At 39.0% G+C, this 22,820-nt stretch overlaps 1 protein-coding gene across 9 annotated transcripts in view; it reads right to left on the minus strand.

Annotated features, from left to right (window-relative positions):
• Positions 1 to 22,820, minus strand: part of GBE1 (1,4-alpha-glucan branching enzyme 1) — a 301,814-nt gene that overhangs the window by 128,511 nt on the left and 150,483 nt on the right. For 6 of the 9 annotated variants that reach the window (XM_030580312.1, XM_030580342.1, XM_030580369.1 and 3 more), the window contains 4 exons: positions 17,571 to 17,696; positions 12,849 to 12,984; positions 6,650 to 6,740; positions 4,523 to 4,732 (listed from right to left, as the gene is read on the minus strand). In XM_030580312.1, the coding sequence (XP_030436172.1) occupies positions 4,523 to 4,732; positions 6,650 to 6,740; positions 12,849 to 12,984; positions 17,571 to 17,696 (563 nt within the window). Of the gene's footprint in view, positions 1 to 4,522; positions 4,733 to 6,649; positions 6,741 to 12,848; positions 12,985 to 17,570; positions 17,697 to 19,803; positions 19,848 to 22,820 lie in introns of all 9 variants that reach the window. The other 3 variants (XM_030580361.1, XM_030580332.1, XM_030580386.1) reach the window with 1 other exon arrangement.

Raw genomic sequence — 22,820 nt, forward strand, 5'->3', positions numbered from 1 at the left:
ATTAATTTCAGTGACGGGTTGATAGTTGTTCTGAACATCACCTTTAATCAATGATATAATTTTCAAGATATCCCCAAGGAATACACATGTGATAAATCTGACCTACCACTGGATGTCATTGCTACTGCATAAATGCAGCTGAAAGACCCTTAACTGTATCTGTAAGTAAAGAGCACTGAAAAGTTCAGAAAAGAGTATGCTTCAAAAGGTGGGTTTGAGAATTCAGCGCTACACAAGAGAATCGTCTTGACATGATGCCTTCTCTTCGATGTATTAGGCAGAGTGCCACAATCACCAGCACAGTACCAGAAAAGGTTTATAAAATGGTACAAAGTATTTTAAAATAATATAACATTTTAGCACATACATTAAAAGAATGTTCCTTTAAAAATAAATGCACCCTTTTCTAACCGGCTGTCTGCTGTTATGGACACCAGAAGTGCCTCCACATAATTTATCAGGCTTTCACCACCAAAGTGCTTTGAAATTTAAAGCAGCTGAATATAGAACTTTTACCATATAAACCATCTAATTCATCTGAGTACCTGAGAAGTAAAAGTTGTGTGTCCTGAATCTAGAAATGTGGATATTAATACTTACCAAAAAACAAGATGCAGATTTAAAACAAATACATTCATATCTGAGAAGCTTTGGGTATCTTTTCATAACAGCAGAGCTGCCATGCCAGCAAAGGACAAGATCGGTCCCTCCCCAGCCCAGCCAGGACTTGAAGCTATGAGTCCCCTGACTGGGACACTCCTGGCAGCCAGGGGAAGACCGGACAGGGAAGGGCTTATTTCACGGTCATTGACACAGTTTTCATGGCCATGAAATTGATAGAACCCTATCTATATGCCAGCATAGCTTAAGTATTAATCATATAGGGTCAGGCCCTGAACTCATGTAAATCAGCATATCTGCAGTAAAGTCAGCAGAGCCACACAGACTTACACCATTTGAAGATCTGGCCCAGAGTATGTTAAAGTGTCCATATTAACATTTTAGCTTAATCAACACAGAAACCCAAAAGGTCACATGACTAGAGCCAAAGATTTAACTTTTAGGAAGAATGGTGAGGTGATAATATGGGGGAAGGGGTGGAATCAAGCTACACTCTCAGGCCTTGACTAGATAGGAAAAAAGCTGTGAGGTAACACATTTTACTTAGGTATTTTAAATATGTTTGCACCCAAGATAGGGAATTTTTAAACATCTCTAAAATATTGATCAGCTAACACGTTAGAACTATTAAAATCAGTCTATGCCATTTTTTTTTCACATCTGGTTAGTTTATTTACATTAGTAACCTTGAGGTTAAAAATTTAAAAATAAAATCACATTTGTATTAGTGAAGACAAGGACAAGGCAATTTACAGGTTTGTTTGTTTACACAGATTAGCATAAACCCTATGCTCCCCCCATAGTCTTTACCATGCCCTGCTAACCCAGGGGAAAGCTACACATTTGTCTTCACTAGTTAGATAACAGGGTGAGTTAAACACACATCTCCCTCACCCCCCTTCCTCCCTTAATAAAATCCCAGTCACAGGAGAACAATCATTCCTTTCATTCCCCCATGCTCTCTATCCCCTTCAACTCTAAAGTTTCAAAAGTGAATTCCAAGATACATTGCACTTTTTCTGGAGATTCGGAACACAGGTCCCTATGTAACTATTGATTTAATTAAAGTTACTCCCCATTTAAACCAAAATAAGTGACAGGACAATCAGACCAAGAGATTTCAAAATGACACCCAAGGTACAAATCACTTGTTTTTGTTTTATATGGAAGTGTCTACAGATCCTTGCCACTTTCTATTATATTTAGCATTCACAGTCACCCTCCTACCCAACTGAATAATCTTGCAAACCTTGTGAGACAAATTATATTTCTTTAGGTCCTGGATTTCAAACTGAAATCCAGAGAGATTAGGTTGATAAAGCAACTGCTTCTTAATTTATTTCATGGCACAGAACTAGTTTCTCTGTATTCTGAAATAAATTTTGCATTTGTTGTATTAGAGGTTTGAGTAGCTGTAGATTTAACAGTTATTCCCAGTAGAGAAGAGAGATTTTGGTGCATGTATTGTATAGTAGAAAAGTTTATATGAACAGAAGACTGAAGAGACTGTCTAGGAAGTAAAACTATTACTCAACTGTTTTTCCTTTTAAAAAAATAGAAATGGAAGTCTGAAGCCTTGTAAGCAGTCAATGTCTACTCCCAACTGTTATTACACGTGCCTGTTCTGGACATTAGATTCACTCATGTGCCAGCGTGAACGTTATCACGCCTTATAATTAATCAGCAACAGCAACAGCTGAATAAGATAGGTCTTAGTTTGACCAAAACTTTGATTCTAGTCCCACTCTGCTTTTGTTCAAGACATACTCCCATATAAGGAAATCTTCAGCCTTTTCTGCATAATCTAAATGAAACAGGTCAAGTATTGAATGTTTTGACACTGAACCTTTGCTATAATTCCCAGTATAACATGACTGAGGCAAATATCTTTGTTACAAGTAATAGGATTACATTAGGCAACTTTGGACCTAAAGCCAGGTCATCACATGGCATTAACACCTATAAGAACACACACAATTTTTTGGGAAAAAAAAGATGATCTAATTTACTACAGATACATTTTTGTTGAGGAAACAAATCACAGAAAAATAATTTTACCCATTAGCTAACAAATCAAGCCACAAAGCTCCTCCCCATCAGAGCAGAAAGAATGACTCAAAGTTTGCTTAACCTTTGAACCTCTAACTTGTATGAAGCAACACATGCTGAAAACCAAATTAAAAGTTGAGCAAGTTGTATGAAACAAGCATGAAATATAAGCACATTCTCTGTGTCATTACATGACTTCAGGAGGGCATTAAGTTTCTTTCTGGAAGGAGATATTTAATTCATCCCTGGCCTCAAGTCTTAACTATTCAACCTTTTTCTTTTTTTCCTAGTTCATTAGAGATGATTCGTCACAATCCATTTGCAGGTCTGCTGAACTCTGCTATGGAAACATCTATCTCATCATACAGTCAGGAAACGTAAAAAATAACCAATTTTTTTTTAGGGTTATATGACACCTCTAGTAATGTCTGAAGGTATTCAAAGTGAAATAAGCACCTGAAATTATCAAGTCCTTTTTTCCCATTAGAAATAAAAGATGATGGATGATGAACTACTGTGAAAGAAGGAAGGAATGCGACAGCTTCAAACTGGATTTGAACGTTAATCTGAAATAGAGGGGTCAGCTTTAGTATGCCATACAAGTTCCACTCTCTGGACCCCTCTTCTAGATGGCCAATTAGTTGCCTCATTCTGGAGAAATTTATTTAGTGCATTTGTTTAGCTATAATATGTACATTTCTAATACATAACCATGTACTGAAACTAAAATTTTGGGATGTGTCACAGCAAACTGTGACTCAAGTAATTTGATTATGGGTTTAGAGAGTAACTGCAACTCTTGTAACACCAAGCAGTTATGATTAGCAATAAAGACAATACATCCCATTGTCATCATGAATTTTAAGTGTATTTGTTAATTAAGGTCTAAATACCAAGAAGTTATTCTAATCAGAAGGCAAGATACAAACAGTTCATCCTATTTAATGGCACAATGCTTATGTTATGTATCACATTAGACTGATCGCTCACTCAGTATCAAGTGGAAATCTTCAGTCTTCATGGCTCTCTATGAGATTGGCCTAAATTACCACCAGATTTCCTCTGAAACAGTGACCTCCTTAGACAGTTATAACCCTTAGAAACTATGGCACTGTCAACCTCAAGCATGAAATGTATGGAAGCAACAGGAGGAGTTGTGATGGCAGGTGTCCTAAGCCTATGGAACTCTTCTCTGAAAGTGGTGAGATTTGTGGTCATCACTTGTGCAACTAAGCTTTCCTACAGCCCCATCATTGAAATAATCAGTTTAATATTGAAAAAAGATGACTATTATATATCAATATCTAATCCTTGCTGCCTCAGAGGGAGGAGAAAACAAAAATGTACCAAATTTAAATCTTTATGCTGTAGTAATGATTTGTTAGGAACACAGCTGGTATGGTAAGAAAGATGATATAAATGCATAAACACACAAGATTAAATGTATAGCATTATCTAGGTCTTGTCTATACAGGGAAAAGCCCTGAATAAGTAGTGCGGAGTAGCTATTGCTGAAGAGCTATTCTGCACTAGCTCCGTGGGTGGAAACTCTTATTCCACACTACCAGCACCTTTGGATTCACCTAAACTACATACTTTCAAAGTTAGGAGTTAGTGTGAAGTAACTATTGCACCATGAGTCTACACCATAGCTGCTATGCACTAACTTTCCTGTGAATTTCCCATGTAGATAGGCCCTTAGACTGCAGGCAATACATTTTGTGTGTGCAAACTGTTGATCTGTTATATTTACAGTATTGAACAAGTGTTCTAATTTGGCAAAAGTTCAATTTTTAGTATAAGTGAGAAAAAATAATTACCATTAGAAACTGCTAAATGGTTTTGTACGTACTTTGAATAGTCAAAAAGTCTGCTGTCCCAAAGATTATGAGTTCCTCTAGGACCGGAATGGAAAAAACAGGAATCTGTACCATCAAATTTGTTCAGACCATCCTCAGAGTTATTTGATGCATGGCTGTGTACAACATCCAATAGAACAGTAATTCCTAATGAGTGGGCAATGTCAATCAACTCCTTCAGATCATCTGGGGTTCCATAACGGCTGCAAGCATGAAAATGCAATGCATTAGGCAGAGGTAACTTCTTTTTTTTTTAAAAGGCTGAATACGGTTTATGCAGAAAACTATACATTGGTAGAGTTAATAGATAAAAGCTTAAGTAATTTACTAGGGAAACTCCCATGTAGTGGGAATGAATGATCTTCATATAGTCACAATTTCCGCCTGTTGGACTAGCAATTGTGCAATACAAACTGACAATAAAAGAAATTTAAACAAAAAAGGAGTACACTATATGCTGACTAAATTATAAATCATAATTTAGGCATGTTCAAAGTTTTAAAAAACAGGGTTGCCCCCCAAAATTGAGCTTTTCCCCGCCATTCACTTCAGGAAAAAGGAAAAAAAAAAAGTCTTGGATAAAACTGGTTTATGAAAAGTATTCCAACTTTTACAGTTTTACTTTTAAGCAGTTTAACACACTTTGAACCTGTACTTTTCATATTTAATGTAAACTATTTTCTTGTATACAAACTTCACAAACTTCTATATGATTAGAATTAAATAATCCATGATGTGGAAACTATATGGATTCAAATGAGTATGAAATAATGAAAACAACACACCCGCCCAAAATTTGCCACCTGTTGCAAGTTGTAAGTAAAAGTCGGAAAACTTGGTGCCATTATTACAGTTTAATTACTTTTTTTTTAAATCAAAGGCTGTCAATATACAATGTGCAGTTTGTTCAGCTAATTAAAACCAATTAAAGCTTCATAAGTTTTTCAGTTTGTCCCTTTTCTTCTTGATGAAGCTTAGGCTACGTCTAGACTACCTGCCATATCGGCGGGTTAAAATCGATTGCTCAGGGACAGATATATCGCGTCTCATCTAGACGTGATATATTGATCCCCGAGCGCATTTATATCGATTCCGGAACTCCACCAACCCCAACGGAGTTGCGAAATTGACAGGGGGAGCCGCGGACATCGATCCCGCACGGTGAGGATGGGTGAGTAATCCGATCTTAGATATTCGATTTCAGCTACGTTATTCACGTAGCTGAAGTTGCGTATCTAAGATCGATTTCCCCCCGTAGTGTAGACCAGCCCTTAAACATAACATTGAAATTTACCTTCATTTTCTTGAACAATTTATCTTTCACCATCATCTATTTCTTCAAACTGCTGGACCTCAAAGCCGTCTAAATATACTCTACTATGAGTATGAAATACATAATTTTTTATACGATATGCAACTTGTCATTTCATTATATGACTACCCTTTTTGTGAAACAAAACAATTAGGCAATACCTATTATCAACAAGCACCTTAAAGATGCTTTTATTTACCACAACAAAACATGCTGGACATCATTTGTGCTAAGTATCAGAGGGGTAGCCGTCTTAGTCCGGATCTGTAAAAGCAGCAAAGAATCCTGTGGCACATTACAGACTAACAGACATTTTGGAGCATGACCTTTCGTGGGTCACATGCATCTGACAAAGTGGGTATTCACCCACAAAAGCTCATGCTCCAAAATGTCTGTTAGTCTATAAGGTGCCACAGGATTCTTTGCTGCTTTTATCATTTGTACTAATTCTCAATTTTGCACAACAGTCTATGGATATAAAAAATACGCGGCTGAGGTCCTAAACTGCAGAAGCTGGGATGAAAATGCTTTGCCAGTTAAATTTTCTAATGACTTTTCTATTATACTGTACACTATATTAAACTTTTATATAGAACTGATAATTCTAGACAGCTGGTTTGATAATTATAGAAGCTAGTTTGATTTATTAAGAGAAAAAAAAAACAATACAAAGCAAGGTGTGGATATGATGCCAGAATTCTTACGGTGTGCTATTTGCCTACATTGTGCTATTTGCCTAAATGTAAATACTATTTCACCAGCCACAGAAAAAAAGTGAAAAGTGTGCATAAATCCTTGGAAAACCTACCTTGATGCTGCAAAAAAACTTGTGATTTGATAACCAAAACTGGCATAGTAAGCATGTTCCATAATAGCCATCAGCTGAACACAATTGTATCCTGTTAAAAAAATCCCACAGTTACATGTCTAAATAATCATTTGATACACATATTTGATATACTAGAAAAGTTAATTATGTCTAAACTGCTTCTCTTTCCTTATTTTAGCTGGATCGAAATCTCTAACGTCCAAATAATAATTAACCACAGACTCAGTCTTTCTTAAAAGTAATGCCATTTTAACATTTTATACTTCTATGACATTCCCATCAAAAACAAGAAGGTCAATTTCTCAGGTGATCTACATATGAATAGATATATTGAATCTACCAGTTTGAACAAGCAATAAATGATATGCAAATATAATCTTAATTTGACTTCAGAATATTAACGACACCAATCTGCATGTCCTGAACTTCAGCTGCACTTTTGATATTTACAGTGTTGTCATGAAAGCAAACTAAGAGTAACTGATTAATAGTCCTATATCTTGTGCTTTACCAAGATTTTTCTTAATATTTCAAACGTATTTTATTTCTATCTTTAATCATTACATATTTTCTTTCCAAAAACTCATTTCCCTCAAGGACACTTTCAGAAAGAACAAAACATTAAAGCCGTATAATTCTGCTTTGAGCTTACTGAAGCAGCTAAGAACCAAGAAAAAAAATTTTTTGGTCCTTTATTCAACCCCAAAGTGTTTCACTATGATATTAAATTAAGAAAATCTAAAGGGAAAAATTATATTTTAATGATGAAACTGTCGTACTTAAAACAAATCTCCGCTAAGCTAACTCTAATATCAGCAAATAAATGCCCTATCAGCAAGCAATAACCTTCACGTCTATTTGAAAAGTCTGTTGAGACCACAACTTCTCTTATTCGTTTTAACTCAAATCCTCAGCATATCATTTAGCCTATTCTTCAGCCTAACTTTATCCTGTTTATTTAATTTATCTGTGATGTCACTTTTGCCCTCAAAATCATTATAGTTACTATAAAAAAAAAGGGCTGGCATTAACTTAGCAATTTGTCTGAGGTATATAGCCATTTTATAATTGAGGATTGTTGCATGGTTACTCACAGCATTTTTGTAAATAAACAGTACAAACTATGTCAAATGACTATCATTTTATTTGATTACTATTTATCTTGTTGTTTGCCATATATATATTTCTTCACACTTTTAATATTTCAGCATTCTGACAAAAAAAAAAAAAAAAAGAGTGCCCCTTAAGAGAATTATTAAAAACAACAAATCCTTAAGTAAGTCTGGCTACAAACAGATAGATAAAATTTAAATCAGGAATACCCATAAATGATTGATATTGTTGTCATAAACAGATAGTTAAGAGTTAATTCACTAAACACTGACTTTCATATGACTTATTATATTTTATTTATGGTTGGTTTCATTAATATGTGGATGAGTGTGTGCGTATCTAGTATTTGACTTCATATTTGGTTTTACTAGCTGCCATTAATATGCCAACATTTGCCATAAATACCAAATAAAGTTAGCATAGTTATTTCCAGTTCCAAACATAGTAAGGCATACCATTAATACTGTAACGGCTAGCAAGTGCTCATGTACTCTTATGTGCCAAAGTGCAACTCTTAAAGCACAAAATAATAGGCACTTTTTTGTTGTTGTTGTTAAGATAATCACTCCAACGATTTCATCTACAGCCTATACAGTTACAATAATACACCATAATTCTTTCCTAAACAGAACTGCTCATGCTAATTGCTGTGTAATACTAGAAGAGAAAGTTACTCACCTTGCAATAACTGAGATTCTTCAAGATGTGTGTTCCTGTGGGTGCTCCACTCTATGTGCTATTGATCAGGGATCTTCGGTAGCAGTGCCTGGTTGGAACACACGCATTCAGCTGGTGTCTCGCGGTCTCGTTAGAATCTGCCTGAGTGCACGCATCCCACACTCCCCTCAGTTCCTTCTCTACAGTGGAGAAATCATACTAGTACTCCGAAGTAGAGGGGAGGAGGTGGGGAGTGGAGCACCCACTTTCTCTTCTTCAAATGCTGTTCCTGTGGTGCTCGACTCAAGGTGAATGTGGAGCAGTACTTACTATGGTTGGTGGGACTTTGGAGATGCGGCAGGGAGTGAGTACTGTATGATTACTATGGTGTCTGCCATGTTATCCTGCATGATAGCCTAGCGTTTGGCAGACGCGTGTTCAGATGACCATGTAGCCACTTTACAGATGTCAGGAATGGGCATGTTATGTAGGAAGGCAACGGATGTTAACCTGGCTCAACTGGCATCAGTTCTAATGCCTTTGTGCAGTTGAATATTTTGGATTTGGTAACAGGATCTGATGCAGTCAGAGATCAACTTGGACAGGCGTTGCCTAGAGATAGGCATACCTTTAAATATTATGGAGACAAAGCGTCACGGGGACTTACGAAATGGTTTAGTCCTGTCTAAATAAAAGGTGATTCCTCACCTGACGTCTAGAGTATGGAGTTGCCTCATGTGAAGTCTTGCGAGGTTTGGGATAGAAAGCAAGTAAGTATATCAGTTGGTTAAGGTGTAAGGCAGACACCACCTTAGGGAGAAACTTAGGATATGGTCTCAGGGTGACTCAGGGAAGATAGGCCATCAGGGCGCTTATTTCTCCTACTCTTCTTGCTGAGGTTATTGCAACTAAGAAAGCTACCTTAATGGACATATGAAGAAGAGAGGAGGTAGCCAAGGGTTCGAATGGAGGTTTCACGAGACCGTGGAGAATGAGGTTAAGATTCCATGTAGTTGCCGTCGGATACATTTCCGGGTAGAGATTTTGTAGAAATTTTGTGAGAAATCGTTTTATGGTGAAGTGGGTAAAGAGCGAGTAGCCTTCTAATAAATCGTGGTGGAAGTGCTGCCAGGTGTACTTTGATGGAACTGAGCAAGAGTCCATCCTGTTTCAAATTTAGAAGGTAGTCTAGGATGTTAGGGAGGGTTACCGTAGGGGATGTTAAGTGATTATGTGAGCACCACAGGGAGAAACATTTCCACTTCTGCAGGTAAGTTTTACAAGTGGAGTCTTTTCTACTGTGCAGGAGGATGTATCGAACTTGCTCAGAACAAGCTAGTTCCTGGGTTTGGAACCATGAAAAACCACACTGACAGGTGGAGCTTCTGGAGCTGAGGGTGAAGAACCTGTCGTTTGTCCTGGGAAAGCAGTTCTGATCTGCTGGGGAGAGTCCATGGATGATGGGAGGACATGTGGAGTAGGTATGAATACCACATCTGTCTTGGCCAAGCCAGGGCAATAAGTATGACTCGGGCCTTGTCGTCTCTGATCTTGCGAAGAACCCTGTGTAGCAGAGGGATTGATGGGAGGGCATACAGGAGAGAGTTGTTCCACGGGATGAGGAATACAACTCCTAGGGATGCAGTCCCAAGTCCTGCTCTGGCACAAAACAGACGACATTTGTGATTCTGCATTGTGGCAAAGAGGTCTATTGACAGGGTGCCTCAGAAGGAAAAGAGCTGTTGAAGTATTGCGGGTGCAGTTCCCATTTGTGTTCTGTCAAGAAGTGCCTGCTGAGTGCATTGGCAGTACTGTTGCGGCAGCCAGGTAGATATGAAGCAATGATTTGTATGTGATGTTGTATGCACCAATTCCAGAGCCGGATGGCTTCCATGCATGGAGAATGTGATCGGGCTACCTCCCATCTGTTGATGTAGAACATATATGCTATGTTTTCTGTTAGGACCCAAATAGATTTGTTCTTTATGAGGGGAAGAAAGTGAAGGCACGTGCGTCTCACTTCTCTGAGCTCTAAGAGATTTACGTGTAAATGTCTCTCTGACGCGGACCAGTGGCCTTGTGCCCTGTGTCCTCCTAGATGCGCTCCCCAACCGATTAGGAAAGCGTCTGTGGTGAGTATGAGCGTTGGGGATCAGCTTCCTTAGCGGGAACATAGTATTTATGTTCAGACTTCTTGGAAGTTGGTAAGAGAGAGGTTGGAGTCTGCCAGAGAGTGTCAGCTGGTTTCAGGAGTGCACCATTTATGGGGAGTGCAATCCTTGAGGGCACACAGAGTTGGAGGATTTTGAGAAATCTGCATCGTGTCTCCTGAACCTCTTCTAAGGGAATGTCTTTACTGAGTGCCACCCTCTTGAAAAGTTCTTAAAATTGTTTACAGTCATCCACATTCTGTGGAAGCGGAAGGAAGGGGGCTCCATCTGGAGCTGATAGAGAGTTACGGGTCTGAGAGTCAGGATATGGTCCGTAGCGCACGTTCTCAGGGGGGAGGGGTTCAGGTGCTCTAGAAATCGACAGAGCTGGAGATGGAGGCACAGAAGGAGGTAGAGGTTTGGTGGAAGGGCCTTGAGGGTGAGTGGCAGTAGGAGGTGGCCAAGGGTACCACTGAGGCCAAGGCATAGGGTAGGAGACTCCAAGCACTGCCCATGAGGGGGCAAAGTAGGGAAACTGAGGCTAGTGGTTGTGACCCGTGACCTGAGGTGGAAAAGGTTCTGGTGGAGGAGGAGAGACAGGTGGGGATAACTCTACCTGCTGCTGCATAACAGGTTCGCTGTCAGTAAAGTAGCAGGTGGAGAGAGCAGCTGTTCAAAAAGTGAGCCCTGTGTATCCAGGAGCGGGCAATTAGGCTCAGGTGCCATTGAGAAGTCACACTGACTGAGAAATTGTTGCTCCTGCTCGCTGAGCTGCGCTGAGCATGATCTGCATTCAGGCACATTACTGAGTCTGAGTTTTTCCAGTGCCGCGGATCGCTTGGAGGTGCCCTGTAGGGGGTCTGCTGCTGGTACCAGAGCAGCAGGCAGGCTCGGTGCTGATGTTCTTTTTGGCACCAGGGCAGAGTGCGCGGTGGGCTCCGCATCAGTTTTCGGTGCCGAGTGGACCGGTGCTGAGGAGACCTTCCCGGTATGGGAGATTGAGTCCCTGTCCCTGTGCTCCGTGGGAGCCGCAACTGAGGCATTTGCCTATAGAGAGTAAGGATCTAGTGGGAGACACTTTACCCTTGTTAAAGTCTCTCCTCAGACTTGCGCTTCTTGCCTCTGCTCCTGAGAGGGTGAAGTCATGCTCCCAATTGGTTCAGATCTGGCCAGCGAGTGCGAGGGAAAGGGTTTCACTTTCCCTGTCTCCGAAGGCGGCTGTAGAGATTTTTCCATTAATAGCATTTAAACCGCAGGTCTCTGTCGCGACAGGCCCTGGTCTTAAGGCTCATATAGTGGAGGCACTTTGCGGAGATGTGTGTTTCGCCGAGGCACTTCGCACAGCGTGAGTACCCATCAGACCTTGTCATGGAGTCCTGAAGGGAAACACACTTCTTAAATCCTGAAGCCCTTGGTGTTATGAATTAGAAATGGCAGGGGAGAGTGTCTCAGCAGGAGACAAGTCTGAGGCAAAAAAGGGTTTTATTTTATTTTATTTTTAAAATAAGTAACTAAATGATGTAACTATTCTAAAGGAAGGGAAACAACTGGGGTGTTACTAACAACTATTCCTATGTTCTTTGCAACTGTTTCCTAGAATGACCAGGGAAGAGAATCAGCATTGCTTCAAGTCCTGTCTTATAATAAAAATAATAATATATGGAGATATACCTATCTCATAGAACTGGAAGGGACCTTGAAAGGTCATCAAGTCCAGCCCCTTGCCTTCACTAGCATGACTAAATACTGATTTTGCCCCAGATCCTTAAGTGGCCCCCTCAAGGATTGAACTCACAACCCTGGGTTTAGCAGGCCAATGCTCAAACCACTAAGAAGAAACTGAGGGGAGCCAGGGACGCTTGCACTCAGGCAGATTCCAATGAGACCAAGAGACACCAACTGAGCGCGTGCATCCTGACCAGGTACTGCTACAGAAGATCTCCAATCAATGGCACATTGTCACCTAGAATGGAGCACCCACAGGGACAGCACTCGAAGAATAACATTCAAATTATCACTTTAAAATTGTCATACTCCACGTGATAAAAACTTAAAACCAGATACAGTAGTTGTTCTATACACACATATAGAAAATAAAATGTAGCCGCTACATTACAAATAACTGAAAACAGATTATTTAAGCCTTACAGTCAATCTCCCCTTCCACCTCACGACACTCAATTATCTTTTTCAATAAGAGCAGAGATGTATTACAAATTTCTCTGCATACTCAGTGTACCAAGAAGCATGTTACTTACCAAGATCCTTTATTTTAGGTAGTATGTTGTCTGTAAAGTTTTTATAAGAAGCAACTTTCCCTTCTGGGGAAGCAATTCCCACGTGAGATTCATAAATTCTTAAGCTTTTTGGTTTCTTTGGTTGGGGATGTTTGCGCTATTGAATAGAAAATAGTTGTCATTAAAGCACAGCAACTGAGAATGTCAATCTCGTTATAAACACACACACTGTTTACACAAGTAAGAGAAAAATGAACCAGTATATTAATTTTAAAATCAGGTAGAAGAATTGTTATGCAACATATTCCCTCTAGATTAATGCAATTAAAATTGTAAATACAAAAAAAATACTCTAATATTGAGATTGAAAAAAAATATCTAAGAAATTGATCACTCTTTACTTGACATCCTCACGATCAGTACTTCAATGACTTCATTGTGCCAATGTCTTGAAGTGTTGATTTTGTGTGAAAGTGACTTTAAAACAGCACAAAGAAAACAGGGCTACTGATTGTTTTCTTACTCAGGTCTGCTCAACTTAATGAAAAAAAGATTTATTTATTTTTAGTAAAGCACGTTCTTGTGGTTAGTGCAGGACATGAAAATTCCTTTGTTGATGCCACGTAGAAATATTCCCCAGCTGAGTGGAATTAAGTTTTACAGAACAGAAGCATTAAGTACAGTTCTAAAGACCACCTTTCAAATGTGACAACTAGAGTTGGTTAAAAAGCCTCTAGAAAAAAAAATCAAGTAAGGAGTTTGTATTCCAAGTTGATGTTTTTCCCAGGAAATTTATTGGAATTAAATTCCAAACTTGGAAAAAAAATTCACTCTCTCTCCTGCCATGCCTTCCTTTCATTCTATTGCATTCAATGTCAAAAAGGACTCTTGGCCCAAGGTTTTCACTATCACCAGCACCCGCACAAATACGTACTTTTACCTATACTATCTTTTCAAAAATTCTCCAAATTTGGAAAAGGTTACAGAGTGGCAAAGTCACTGCATTTCATTTTCGTTTTGCCACCTGAACTTTTCAAAGTTGGAAAAAGTTTTGAAATAATGTGGTGAAAGAGGGATGAAAAAAGCCCAACAAATATTTTACTGCACTCAGTGGCCAAAAAAACCAAAAACAAAAAAAGGGAGAGGGGGCGGAGGGAATAAAGGTGGGAAAGAATAGTTATTTACTCTGTGTCTTTGAGATGAGTTGTCCACATGCATTCCACTTCTTGTCCACATATGCTCCATGGGGAGAAGATTGGCATTTTGCCTATCAGTGTCCTTTGGGCCACAATTGCACTCTAGATGTCCCCCTGGCCTCCCCACACAACTGCAGACATGAATGCTGGAGTAGACTCAACAGTCTCTAGGTTCCTTCATCAATAAAGCATTCAGGTAGTATAGAACTTCGTAGTAGAAGGAAAGGATACCAGGTTGTGGAACACATCCTTCCACCAATCTAGCAGCGAGAAGACTTCTTGCAGGACATCCACCATCATATTCATATGGTGCTTTATGGACAGATACATGGATTCCAACTTCTCTGCATACAACATAGGTAAAGTCTGCCATATTGTGAGACATGGGTGCAGAAGGCCATGTGACCAAAGAAGGATGTATATGCAGAGTGAGCCTGCAGATGACCAATGAGTCCTACTATTGTCTGGCACCTCTCCTATGGTAGTTAAGCTCTTGCTGACCTCAGATCTAACATTGCTCCTATATATTCTGCAGTTTGGGTTACCCAAATGAACAGGGAGAAATCCTCATTTTGAGACCCTATATGGTAAAGAGCGGTAAGACAATGTAACTTGATCACCTGCTGGGAAAATTTTACCCAGATCAGCCAGTTGTCTAGGTCTGACTATACCAGACTGTAATGTGTTCTTAAGTTGGCTGTTCCTGCTACACTCTTGCTGAATACGTGTTGGTGACATGCAAAGACTAAAGGACAGGACCATTTATTGGTAGAAAGTCTGTCACTATGAAACTGAAGTATTCTCCCTGTGACGGGTATATGGACAGATGGAAAGAAGCATCCCAAAGCTGAGAACCACAAATCCATCTTGAGTATTTAATGAGGGGATAACTGAGGCCAGAGTTAGCATCACGAACTTGCAGTTATGGATGAATCTGATGTGATATCAAAGTCTATAATCGGATGCCAATCTCCATTCTTTGGGAATAAAAAGTAATGAGAGTTGCGAGTTGCAAAAGGGTATCTAATTCTTGATTTAACAGTATCTTGTAAGAGGGATCCCTGGAAAGGAAAAGGGAAGAAGGGTGGGTCTATTAAGGGCCTGGAATTGGATAAAATACCCCTTTTTAAAATAGTTTCCAGGATTCAGTGGTCTGAGGTTATCTGGTTCCAGGATTCCCCAACAATTTAAAACAAAAGTGGTGACTAAGTGTGTGTGCATATGTGGGGGATGGAGAAATGAAACTCCTAAAATGGTTCTGATTAGCTCTTGATGATCGAATCAAACTTGTTGCTGTGAAGTAGCATGCACCAAGGATGCAGTGGGAGAGGGCTTCCTGCAGGGGAGACTTTGTTCCTTCCATTGTCATTCCAATATTATCTGTGGTACTAAGGTGCAGATAGCTTCAGCCTGATGATGCTTTGGGATGAGGTCTGCTTCCTCCTTGGTGCTGGCAAGTATATTGCTCAATAAGCAGAGAGTGGCTCTCAGATCCTTTAAGGCCTTCAACTGTTTGCACACTGATGATAATTTGAAGTTTTGTGATCTATTTTTATTCCTATAGTACCTATGGGAGGTCCTCCGTTGATTCTGGACTCCCTGGGTATTCTACAAGAGTGGAGCCCTGAAGCCCTATGATGAAGCAGCCCATTGTTATGTTTGGGCTATTATATGGAGATATACCTCTCTCAAAGAGCTGGAAGGGACCTTGAAAGGTCATTGAGTCCAGTCCCCTGCCTTCACAGCAGGACCAAATACAGTCATATTTTTGCCCCAGATCCCTAAATGACCCCCTCAAGTATTCAACTCACAACCCTGAGTTTAGGAGGACAATGCTCAAACCACTGAGCTATCCCTCCCCCTTATTAAAGGCTATTAACTATCCTTTGAGCACTACAGATTTTAGCTCCTCTCTGTGTTCCTACAGGAGCTTTTACATGAATTGTGACACACTTTCCCCAAGTAAGATAGTTGTGTTTTAACAGAAGAGCTTGATAATTTGAAATGCACATCAGGAGACTCTCTGGGGAACAGATTTTTCTGTCAAAAAAGTCAAGTTTGTAGGGTCCTTCTCCACGTGTGTCATATTTGGAGACCATCGTTTTTTGGATCTTTCATTCATCACTGCCACCACCAGCCTTTTAAGGCTCAGTAGATGCAGAAACATTACAAATTTGAGGGAACTTCATAACATGTATCAGCTTACTTAGAAGTGGGTGCCACAGATGCTGGGATCTGCCACAATTTCTGAGCTGGTTCCAGTAACTCCTCATTGACAGACGTGGCAAGCCTACCATGCATGGAGGAAGGCAGAAGATCTAGTCATTTGTGGGATTTTTCTTGCACTATCTCCACACGAATTTCCATGGTGTCTGCCATGCAGCATAAGAGGTTTCAGAAGATCCTAAAATCATCCAGCTGAGTAGGAGTAGAAGGAATGATTGATTGAAAATATAGATATTGCTGCTGGAAATAATTGATACTCCCTTTCCTACATGTGTTCTTTTTACTAAGTTCACACTTCACCATAGCAAAGTGAAAAAACTGATCAGTCATTTTAGTTTTCACTATAGCTATTCAAAACCCTGCAGACAGCAGAGATACTGAAAAGAATTAGATTCATTTCACTCTGCTGCTGAAGAGAGGATAAGAAGAGAGGCTAGGGGAGAAATATAATATCCAACACTCTTCAGCACTTAAGTGGCTCAGGGAAGAGAAACTGAAGACAATACTGGAAAAAAAAACACTGATCAATTATGAGATAATATCTTGAGTGAAATCAAGATAGCAAAAAACGAAAGTAGAAAAACAAAAATAGTACATTACACTTAAAAGAAAAAAAATACTAAAGAGCAAGTTTGATCAGCCAAACAGTATTCAATGAGCAGTACACTCCCACATACTCCTTTAAACTGGAGGGGACAGGTCCATGTGCGCATTGCAGTATTTTTTTTTTTAAACTATGTCTTTAGAGCTCAGTCTGTGCAGACCAGTAGATTTCAAGTATCTTCCCCCTCCCCCCGAAAACGATAAGTGCATTAAAATAGGCACTTATAATGGAAGTGTCTTCTCAGGCTTTACTACAGGGGTAGGCAATCTATGGCACGTGTGCCGAAAATGGCACGTGAGCTGATTTTCATTGGCGCACACACACTGCCCGGGCCCTGGCCACTGCATTTTAATTTAAATGTTAAATGAAACTTCTTAAACATTTTAAAAACCTTATTTACTTTACATACAACAATACTTTAGTTATAAATTATAGACTTGTAGAAAGATATTTTAACATTTTTTAGAAGGTATGACTGGCACGCGAAACCTTAAATCAGAGTGAATAAATGAAGACTCGGCACACCACTTCTGAAAGGTTGCTGACCTCTGCTTTATTATAATATTGATACACTATATGCAAAGTAACTCACGTTATATTTAGAACGCACCACTCCCCCCTCCCCCCAAAAAAGAACTGTGACATGACAGAAATGACATCATAAAACATGCCTTGCGTGCACTTTTTAAAGCTTTTGAAATATAAAATAAAGCTTACTAGATATGGCAATGGTGGGTCCCAGTGTATCCAATCGTAATTCACATTGGTACCTACGCGTGCTACATATTTTGCCCAAGGTGAAATACGGTAGAGAATTTCTCCATTTTTACTACGGATCACCACCTAGAAAATAAAATGAAGACATAAGAAATCACTATAATTTCATATGTACTCAAGCACCCTTACAGAAAACAGTCTGTTCTCAAGACAGGAGCTTCAGAGGAGAAAAGGTTCTCATGTTAACTCATACAGATAACAGTGTTAACAAAAAGTAGCCAGATTTTCTTATAAACTAGAAGCCAACTGTGGCAATCTAGAGTACTTGTTTCTTTTAACATAATATAAAAAATGCAGCTTTTTACTAAGACAGTGCTTCACAATCATCACTTGCAAAGATGGGTTAAGCACAGCAGATGGAACAGAAAAATAAAACATATAGTGAGAAACCCTGTATTAGAAGATTAAATAATACAAAAAATGAAACTAGGGAGTTGCACAGTTTGAGCTCTCTCTGTGTCACCTCCCAATTCCCAGTATTTCTGGGGCTCCTTGTAGCCCTCTTCTCCCCTATCTTTCATGCCAGGAGTTATGTACCCTACATACTCTACTCCACACCCTCCCACCCAAGGAAGGGAGTACATGTGGGTCCCCATTCCTCCATTTGCAGACAAACAGAAAAACAGGAATACCAATGCCATTAAAAATACTGATAAGCAATAAAAATCCATCAGCTAATTTTTTGGATATTACAATCATAAATTCCTTTTTAATGATGATTCCTGGCTCTTATATAGCTCTTCTATAGTTTAGAAGAAAGTTGGAGTGATATTATATAGATCAGAGCTGCTTATGAACAGCACAAGCCCATGGCAATGTCCCTACCACAGACAGGGTAAAAGGAAAAGAAAATCTATTTGGGGACCAAATCTGTCACAGGAAGAGGGTAGAAGAACACTGTTGCCCTTCACTCCACATCTTGCACAAACGAGACTCCCTGGCTTTCCCGTACATTTGGTGATAAGGAAAGGTGGAGAGGAAGCAATGACAGTGTCCATCCTACAGCATCATCCCTATGAAAACACACAAGTTAAGGCTGTCAAGAGTAATTTGTGTGAACTACTTTACATTCTGGACCTTTAAAACCTTCCCTAAAGAGGCAGAAATGTAGGATTTAAGCAAGGCATTAGCAGGAAAGTAACAGGAGCTCCTGAAAGAGTAATGGTGCAATTGAGTGGCTATGGAAACAGTACTATAGAGGTTCTAGGCCTCAGAGGATGCCTTGAAACATGTGATTTTCCAACCAAGAGGTAGATATCGATGAAGTAGGAAAACCACACCCTTTCCTCTACTATTTGAGATTGCAAGAGCTTGGTAGCCTGAAAGTCAACATTTTCCATCTGCTTTTGTATCTCACACATGCATTTATTTACTTACATGTGCATTTTGCTTGCAATTAAGTAATTTACTCCCACATCTTTCTAGGATTCTGGCTGGGACCCATCTTGACAATGGTTGTGGGAGGGAGGTTAAGACCTTTCAATGGAATAAAAGAGTGATAACTTATATGTTTAACTCTTTCCTGCTGACCAGGTTGGCATCCAGTCCAACTGTGATTATATCCTGATTTATAGTGGTGTCCTTCTTAGGCCCTCCGGAGCTATCTATCTGCCTAGCAACCATAGCCTGTTCCTGTACAGAGATACAGGTTATTGAGCGGGTTCCATTTCATCACCATATTAAAAAGCAGGGGGTGGGGGGAGGGAAATAGAAACACTGACTGGGCTCTCAGTTGGTCACCAGGGATTAGGTTGAGCTCCTAAAATTAAATGGGATTGCAGCTCCCAGATTCTTGCCACCTGTCTGTGCTGCTGCTGCTGTGGGTATGCCATAGTGCTTCAAGGCCATTAGGGCATGAAAGAGTAGCAAAGTGAGTAAATGGAAATGGTTTAATATTAGTTGAGGCTAACAAAGGGTAGGTGATCAGGTATGGGAGGATCATTTTAAGAGTGTCCCCACTTGTTCAGAGGCATAGTGCAATGCTGTGAAACAGGCCAGATAATTTGAAAACAGACATTTAGCTGAGGATGGAACAGATTATGATGACATAGGAATTTCCAGACTGGATTAGTGGTCCAACAGCAGAGGCACTACCAGATGCTTCAGAGGAAGGAGCAAGAAGTTCTATAGCACACAGTGATGGAGTAGCCTGGCCAAAAGAAAATTTCCTCACCACCCCTGCAGTTGTTGGTTGACTTGTATACCCTGAAGCAGGCCCTGTGAAAAACAGATATATAATCCTAATCAGTTTAACTCTGGATGTTCTCATTATCCATCTAAATCTCTTCTTTTTAATCCCAATAAATTTGTCTTGTGACAATACATGTTGTTCACATTAGCTAAGCTCAGTGTGGGGGTGGAAAAGGTATTCAGTTTCAAATATGTTGTCTTCCTGTTTCACTGAGTGTCTTCACTGGTTGTTTTTGTATTACAAGAAAAGGCAAATGAAGCACCTCACTTACTTTTCCCATACCATTCATTGTCTTTTTTTTTTTTTTTTTTAAATAGCCCCTTTAGTTAGAGAGGAGGTGAAAGATGGCCAATTTTTTTTTAATCTCTTCACACAAAAGTCTCTGTATGCATCTAATAATATTTCTGTCTTTTTTAAACACGAGTTGACCAAAAATGAATATGGTATGGCCTCAATCTGGGATACTATTATAAAACAATAGTATGTAATATACTGTATGCAATATTATGTTGTATGACAAAAAATGAAATTGAAAATAATCAAAAAAATCATCATCAGACTAACCTACTTGTCTTTTTTGTTTGTTTGGCCACCATTGTACATTGGGCAGAAGTTTCAATGAGCTGTCCACAATAATGTCCAGTCTGAGTGATTACAGAACCAAACAACATATGAGTAATTCAAATTATCCCTTCCATAGTTCTTTACTTTGAGTTTGTAAAAAATGAGCTTCTTCTCTAATATAATGTACTGGGGCTTTCAAAAGACATCCAGTGGCATAATCTTCCTTTACCACAGCCGCACAGGTTTGTTCTTAACCCCTCACATTACATATCCAGTACAAATGTCTGGAGGAAAAGGCATTAGTCAACTAACTGCTAGATATTCCATGTATTTTGAGAATCCAACTTATTTTCAAGTAACATATAGTTAGTTATTTGAACTGCAAAGATTTTTGGTTTCCAAAAAACCAGTTGAGAATGCAAAAATACTACAAAAATCAACTCTAAAGTGATAAAATGGGCTTGCTAAACACAATATTCAAACTAATTTTAAATCTAGTAAAATGGCTTATTTAAATCAAAATTATGTAATGAAAAATGCTCAAAGAAACAAACTAGACTCATACTTAAAATTCACATTATCCCAATTCTTTGGCACTTAGCTAGTTCTACTGTCTGATACATTTAGATAAAAAACAGCTATCAAACCACATTCCATGCATTTGGAATCATTACAGCTTTTTGTATTTCAATACCATGGAACTTCCAAAAGTCATGTTTTGACCAAATTTCATTCATATATATATATAAATAAAAGACTAATTGAATGCACTTGGTTAATATGATTGCAGAATTTCTTCTGAAGAATTCATCTCATTTCAGTCCCTAACTCTGCTGCTTTCATCTGAAATAGCTATTGGAATACTATTTATTTAAGGGAATGGATAGGCTCCTTAGTTGTTAATTATATACCTTTACATCTAGAATTCTCAACAGGTAAATAAATTACTTTTCAAAATATTTTATATGTAGAATGAATTTGTTTCTCACATACTACTCTCAACATGCAAATGTACATAGGCTGTGCTAATGCACAACAACTTAAGTTTCTGATCTTTACACAGCTTTATAAAACTTGAAATGAATGATTTATATCTGAAGGAGTAAGAAAGCAAACTATTAATCTAATTCATTTTTGGTCTAGGCTTTTATTCCAGGACAATTTAACTTTTAACATTATTATGCAAAGATATAAAAGACCTCTTAGCTCTAGTGAAAAGGGCACATTTATTGAAGAAGAGAAGACACGTAATTTAGTTAACTTTGCAGATACCAGAAGAGTCTCCTAAGAAGGGCAATTATCTTAACAAGTAATCAGAAAGTCTAAGTCTGGCTTCTCACACTAAATGATTTTCCTCAGTAGGGCTCTCTCTCAACAAGGAGCATTTTCTAAAATTTTCCTAACACTGTAGTACTTGATTTAGCCACACCATTGTTAACAGCACTATAAGCCCTACTGTTGGCTGAACCAGCTGCTGCTGTCATTTTAAACAACACGATGAAACTGTGCACGGAGCTGGAGTTTAATACCATGTTGATTGGACAAGCAAGTACACCTAGTAGCATTAAAAATAACAAGCATCCAGAGCCCAGTTTACACAACAACTCAGGATGCTCCTAATGCTGGTGGAGCTGAACCCACATTAATAAATGTTGTGAACTCTTAGAAGATTTTTTGGGTCATAAAGACCCCCATGTCCCAGTCTTAGAGGGAAAAAAAATCTAAGTGCAGTGACACAAATATCCCAGTACCTATGAAATGTGGAGAGCTGGCTTGTTGATGCTTCCTCCAACAGACAAATAGTACTATATTCTTGTCAGGATTGAGCAACGAGAATAAATAGATAAGGATTATTTCAGCACTCCAAATGAGGAAGCATTTCTGTTATTTGTCACACAGGCAAACAGTTGAGTGGTTTTATGAAACCAACGGTAACTGAGGATAAAGGTAGTCACAGTCATTTTCCATGTGCTCTGAGCAAAGAGAGAGTATGACTGTTTCCTCAGGAGGAAAAAAAACTGATTACAGAGAGTCACAACTATCACTTAGAGACTTGATTACTTCCATATAAAATGCATTACAGTAAATTTTGGACCCCTTCTGAAGCTGGAGCAAACAGTCGCCCCATTTATTAAGTGACATTTCACAGAGGCAATGCTCCGTATTCTGCTCGGTGCACCAGAGGAACAAGATCAAGGAGCTGGATGTTACATTAGATAAACAGGTATAGGGTCAGCACAGCAGTTCTGACCCATTTACCAGCAAGTGAAATATTGCACAAAGAAAAGTCTGTTTCCTAGAGAAGACTTTTTTTGTCTTTTCTGCTTCACAAGTCCATTAGGGATTTCCCTCATCTGGGATATGGAAGACTTGGACACAGACTCTTCACTATTCAGAGAAATAGCAGGCTACATTCAGGAGTATCTTCTGGTTTA

This window comes from Gopherus evgoodei, chromosome 1 (assembly GCF_007399415.2).
Source record: "Gopherus evgoodei ecotype Sinaloan lineage chromosome 1, rGopEvg1_v1.p, whole genome shotgun sequence".
In the NCBI taxonomy this organism is placed as follows: domain Eukaryota; kingdom Metazoa; phylum Chordata; order Testudines; family Testudinidae; genus Gopherus; species Gopherus evgoodei.